At 38.0% G+C, this 6,586-nt stretch overlaps 1 protein-coding gene across 1 annotated transcript in view; it reads right to left on the bottom strand.

The window, feature by feature from the left end:
• The window catches only part of SLC30A9 (solute carrier family 30 member 9), a 73,162-nt gene that overhangs the window by 21,060 nt on the left and 45,516 nt on the right, over positions 1 to 6,586 (bottom strand). Inside the window, exons 9-10 of the mRNA XM_003800701.3 lie at positions 5,806 to 5,908; positions 1,501 to 1,556 (exon numbers count right to left, since the gene is read on the bottom strand). Coding sequence (XP_003800749.1) covers positions 1,501 to 1,556; positions 5,806 to 5,908 — 159 coding nt within the window. The remainder of the gene's footprint in view (positions 1 to 1,500; positions 1,557 to 5,805; positions 5,909 to 6,586) is intronic.

The raw sequence follows: 6,586 nt of genomic DNA, 5'->3' as shown, positions 1-6,586 counted from the left end.
TTTTTTTTTTTTTTGAGACAGAGTCTTACTATGTTGCCCTCAGTAGAGTGCCGTGGCATCGTAGCTCATGAGCAACCTCAAATTCTTGGGCTTAAGCGATTCTCTGCCTCAGCCTTCTGAGTAGCTGGGGCTACAGGTGCCCACCACAACACCTGGCTTTTTTGTTTGTTTGCAGTTTTGGCCAGGGCCAGGCTTGAACCCACAACCCCTGGTATGTGGGGCCCGCACCCTACTCCTTGAGCCACAGGCACTGCCCTGGCTATTTTTTTCTTGTTGCAGTTGTCATTGTTACTTAGCAGGCCTGGGCTGGGTTTGAACCCGCCAGACCTGGTGTATGTGGCCGTCGCCCTAACCACTGAGCTATGGGTGTTGAGCCAGAATCTTTAGTTTCTTATTGAAAATTTTAATTATATAGATCTGTGCTGTCCAATATGAAAAGGTACTAGCCATATGTGGCAATTTAAATTTAAATTAATTCAAAGTGAATACAGTTTAAAAATATAGTTCTTTAGTTCCACTAGCCACATTTCCAGTGCTCAACAGCCACACAGAGTTAGTGACTACCATATTGTACAGATATAAAATATTTCCATCACTGCAGAAAATTCTGTTGGATAGCACTAACATAGATAATTTAAAATGTTTTGAGAAGAAATCTTTACCACCTGAAATTTAAAACTCTTACCCTCTGTTGTTAAACTGTTGGCATATAAAACTGGCTAAGAAAAAATTTTTTTCTAGAGATGGTAATTAGAAGATGAGACAACCATTTGTTCTCTATACTAGCTTATTGACATTTCTAGAATATTCAAGATGTCATTATTAGTAAGTTATCAATTATGCCTTGCTTTCATGTAAACAAAGGTGTTTGTAAAGAATATAGCTTCTTAAAAGAAATAACAGTGCATTTTTTGGCCTTAAGATCATTCAAATTCTATTATTAAAGCTAGTTAAAAATGATGCATGTTTTAGATGATTCTGCTACTAGAAGCAACAGATACCAAAATCTCTGTATCAAATAAGTTGATTCAAAATAATAGATGCTAAAAAGTATACTCATTTTACAAATACTTTTGAAATATTAACAAAATATTATTTCCTGACCACAACAGGGAGATTAAAACAACTATGTGTTTAATACGAGTTATCAAAATTTTAGATAGGGCAGCCTATGAGTCTAAACCTGGAATATATATTTCCCTTTACCATAATAAAATAGACCTTTAACATCAAACTGTGTGCTTTGTTATGATCAAGTAACAGATCCCTGTGCTGTTACAAAGCATAAAAATAATTTAAAATCCATTTTCAAATTATACCTTGAATTTACTTTGACACAGCGGTGAGTCCTGCATTTTAGATACCACAGTAGAAGAAATGATCAAATCTTTAACAAACTGCAGATAAATAAATTGCAGGAGCTTTCTGAAATTCAGTTGCTTTTATTTCAATGACTTGTCGCCAAAACAAACAAAAACAAAATAAAGGCAATGTCCTTACGGGTGAGAAGGATCTGGTGTTTGAATAGACTTACTGATGCCCAATGCTAGTAAACCCTATGGAGAAGAAGGAAAAAAGGTAAATCATCATTAGTAAGACACAATGTGGTAAAGCCAAGTGGGGGGCGGGGGGAAGCTGACAATGACAAGGAAACACTTAACAATATGCATGTCTGACGGCCCAGCAATTCTGGTTTCTAGTACTTACCTTAGAAAAGTAAAGATGAACCCAAAGGGGCTCAAAACACTATTGTTTATAAAGATAAAAAACATGGAGACAACATAAATATCCACCAATTGGGAATGGTAAAATCAATGATAAGCCTTAAACTATTTCTACAGCAGTTTAAAAGAAAGGAATTAGGGTAGAGTTTTCTGTATTGACATGAATAAAGCTTTCAGACACACCAGTGAGTGGAGGAGAGAACAATATGTATGGTACAGAGCAATCTGTACTTTATAGTTTTTGTAAACTACATATAATGGAAAGCACAGGAAAATGTCTGGAAGACACACACTGAACTATGTTTTTATCTGTGAAGAGAGAAGCAGGATTAAGGTGGTCTGTCATCTGATTCTTATGGGAAGAACAGCTGTACAAACAGGAGAGTAAACAGTTTCAACAGTGCATGTTGTATCTGGGCACATACAGATCTGCCCACTGAGTCTGTGACCTCGCCGCCATGGGCTCGTACACCGCAGCCGGGAACAGACAACATGGTGCAGCCGCGTCTCACAGCTGTGTTCACGTCGGCATGGGGCTGTGTCGTGCTGAGTGACGTTTATTATTGTTGTGTGTTTTTATGTGCTATCATAACAATGTCAGAGCTTGAATTAGAGCAATGAACTAACATTAAATTTCTTGTTAAACTTAGCAAGAGTAGAGTGAAATCAGGGACGTGTTAGTCCAAGTTCATGGGAATAAAATCCATGAAGAAAATGGCAGGTGCAAACTGGTTAAACACTGTTCTGAGGGGAAAGCATCACTGGTGAAGTCAGGGTGGGCAACAGTGAGCAGAACTGACAAAAACATGGCAAAATTCCCTCAAATAGTGCGCCACAATTGTTGGCTGGCTGTGAGAAGCACAGTGGACCATATAAACATTGATAGAAACACAGGGAAATCTTAACTGAACATCCTGGCATGAGATAGGCGTGTGCAAAAACGGTCCTGAAGGGATTCGGGTGAACAGAAGCAAAGGAGAGCCTACATTTGCTAAGACCTTTTGGAGAGGCAAAATGATGTTCTGGACAGATGTTCTGGACACTGGTGATGAAACACGGGTGTACCAACATGACCCTGAAACCGAGTGTTCCATGCACAATGGGAGTCAGACAATTCTCCAGGACCAAAAAGTTCCGTCCGTCCAAATCCAGTCAAAATGATGTTTCTAACCTTTCCTGGTATCAGAGGGGTGTTCATTATACATTTGTACCAGCTGGAAACTTAACCAAGTGTACTGTTTGGAAGTGCTGAAAAGGGTGCATGAAAAAGTTAGACAAAAATAACTGACGGCTCTCACATCAGGAAAATGCACCAGCTCACACAGCACGTCTGCGAGGGAGCTGTGAGCCAGGAAACAAACTAGCTGTATTCAAACACCCTCCCTACTCGCCTGATCTGGCCCTCAATATCTTTTTACTTTACCCAAAGATAAAGGAAATATTAAAAGAAAGACATTTGGATGACGTTTAGGACATCAAAGGTAATGTGATGACAGGTCTGATGGTCATTCCAGAAAGAGAGCTCCTGGCGTCAGCGCATCGCTTCCCAAAGGTGACCAGTGACGGCAATGAGGTATGTGGCACTTTTTCTAGCATCCTGAGTTTGTGAACTTGACTGTCCAAACGCATACATTTCTCCTAAAACTGCAAAAGCCGCACAGGAAGCACACACCACATTCCTTCCTTCCTTCCTCTGTCCCTTTCCTCGTTGCTCACTTGGCTTCATCTTTTCTTCCTTTCCTTCTTTCATTTCTATTTATTTGGTTTTTAAAATTTTATCCTTTGTTGAAGAGTTATCCACTGGAACCTCTCTGTATTAGTATGCTTGCCCTTTCTATTCTAATTTGATACGAATTTAGTAGATCATTAGAACTATTTAATACAAATACAAAGCCTCTGCATGAATCCCCTATGTGATTTCACTTGATTGATCTAGTTTTTTCCTTCCTTCAACATGATGCCAAATAATCAGACAGGCAAAGCTTCTAGATAATCCAATTATTCACAGATGAGGTTTCCCTGTGGGATGTAAGACATTCTATACAAACAATTTTTCCTAATAAAATATGCAGAGATTAAATCACCTTGAAAATATATACTGGATTTGTACATTCTGATATTGGAAACCTTACCCCAAATATGCAGATTCTAAGTGGCTTTCCACTGGATTCTACAGGAAAAAGGCAACTACCTAAACCATAGATGACTTTTCAGTGAATTAAACTAAGAAAATGAGAGCACATTAAAGGGAACATATCATTCTCTTAAACCTGAACATTCAAATTGAAATAGTCATTATTAATTCATAATATGTGTACGTGTATTAAGCATATATGTATACATGTATGCTTATATTTAAAAGCTACTTGATAAATATTCAAATTATCTCTAAAAACCTTAATATTCAGGTTGGCTGTGCAATTTACAGTTTATTTTACAAACTGAATTGGACCATATCTCTTAGTTCTTATAAAAAACATCACATAGCACTCATGTTCCACAAAGGTAGGACAGAATCACAGTTGCGTTTGATGTGTCTATGCAGACTGTTTTGCTCACTTAACACATATAAATATATGTTCAGTTATGTTTATATAACTTACAGAACATGTTTGGTTTTCAACAGAATAAGCATTAATGTCCGGTGGCTAAGAAGCATTATCAATGCAACCATTCCCTGATCACCTGCACCTATTTTGGTGTCCTGTTCTGGTGTTGTTCAGTATACATCCTATCGAGCAGCTGCTTAGGTGCCTTGAAAGCTCTATCTAGTTGTTTGATGTATGTATAAGCTACTTACAGAAGACAGAGAAAGAATTGTGTCTTCTTTTAAGACACTATCAATACACTGTGAACTTAGGTGTTCAGAAAATTCATGTGAGTTAATATAAAATGATGTGCTATGTTTTATTTAGTAAGTTTTCCAAAGTAAACTATCACAAAATTTGCATAACTAGGGACATGGGTCTAATTTAAAAATTAGAAGTCTGGCTTGGCGCCTGTGGCTCAAGTGGCTAAGGTGCCAGCCACATACACCTGAGCTGGCAGTTTTGAATCCAGCCCAGACCCACTGAACAACAATGACGGCTGCAACCTAAAAACAGCCGGGTGTTGTGGCGGGTGCCTATAGTCCCAGCTACTTGGGAGGCAGAGGCAGAACTGCTTGAGCCCAGGAGTTGGAAGTTGCTGTGAGCTGTGGTGCCATTGCACTCTACTCAGGGTGACAGCTTGAGGCTCTATCTCAAAAAACAAACAAACAATAAAAATAAAAATTAGGAGTCTTTTTATCTCTCAAGAAGTAAAGAAGGGTGGCACCTGTGGCTCAGTGAGTAGGGTGCTGGCCCATATACCAAGGGTGGCAGATTCGAACCCGGTCCTGGCCAAACTGCAACAACAACAACAACAAAAATAGCCAGTGCTGTGGCAGGCACCTGTAGTTCCAGCTACTTGGGAGGCTGAGGCAAGAGAACTGCCTAAGCCCAAGAGCTGGAGGTTTCTGTGAGCTGTGATGCCACAGCACTCTACCAAGGGCGACAAAGTGAGACTGTCTCTTAAAAAAAAAAAAAAAGGTGTAAATAAGTAAATCCTGAAAAGGTATTCTCTTAATATACCGCACTCTTTAAAAAGGCTTAGGTTTCTAGTATTCATAATTTGGTCTGAAGGGGGTTTAATTTTATAAATTTGTTTTTTTATTTGCAAATTCAAGGAAAGTAACTCAAACTACTAATATAAAAACATCTGAATCATTTACACGTGACTGCATCTTTTTTCAAAAAACTTAAATTCACTGGCTAGTACAGTCATTAAGAACTCATATCCAAAGACCAAACTTCCACTCAATATAAGCATCTTTTCCAAAAGCCTCTACCCAAGCATTTAGTGACTGATAATCTTACACTTTATACTTCATTGTTCGAAGTTCTTAAAGCTTAACAACCTCCTTTAAAATACCATGACTGTATTTCTTTGCATTTCATCACTGAAAAGTAAAACAATTTTCATTTACTTCCACACGCCAACTAAATGAATCAGTTTCTAAACAGGTCACCTTTTAGATTAAAGCCTATGCTTTTATCCTCACCTGATTACAAGTATCAGACAGTGAGTGTATAGCTTCTGAGAACATACTTGCTGAACCCGTATAAATCCAGGCAAGAAATTTAAAGAAACAGTTTAACCCATTGCTAGGAGAAAAAAGAGAAAACAATTTAGAGTAGGTTTGGATAAAAATTTCTACCAGAAGTTTATTTAATCAACTATATATACCTTTATACTTGATTCTATTAAAAATAAATTTAAAAGAATACTTAACCTTAAAAAACATTACTGTTTAGGTTACAAGACTACAAATTTGAAAAATATAGATTATATGAAAAACCATTCTATATGTAAACAAATTACTAAAGTGCATTTTAAAAACCAATGAGAAAAGAGTGTCCTATAATTGGACAAGATGATATTTAAAAAGAAATTCTGTGTTTTAGGCAGATAAAAGATCTGCCCTTAGCGGGGTCCAGCAGGCCAGTGTCAGTGGTAACATTGCGGTGAGGGTCTGTTTACTGAGGTAGGCAGATGCCCGAGGTAGGGACAAGATCTAGAACCAGCAAGTTTCAGGGTCATACTAGGAGACCAGAGATGCTAAAATAAAATGGTTAACCGTGAGGAAGCTGACTGCTCAGATTCCAACAGTAACGACTAACATCATTTACCTCGGGCGCGGTGCTAGTGATTTACCATGTTAAATGACAATTCCACTGTACAAATATTAACACTCTCATTTTATTTTTATTTTTTAATTTTTATTTATTATTTTTTGAGACGGAGCCTCAAGCTGTCCCCCTGGGTGAAGTACCGTGGCATCA

The sequence above is a fragment of the Otolemur garnettii genome, unplaced genomic scaffold, assembly GCF_000181295.1.
Source record: "Otolemur garnettii isolate 467f Iridium unplaced genomic scaffold, OtoGar3 scaffold00181, whole genome shotgun sequence".
Lineage (NCBI taxonomy): Eukaryota > Metazoa > Chordata > Mammalia > Primates > Galagidae > Otolemur > Otolemur garnettii.
This window is presented reverse-complemented; position numbering and strand designations above follow the sequence as displayed.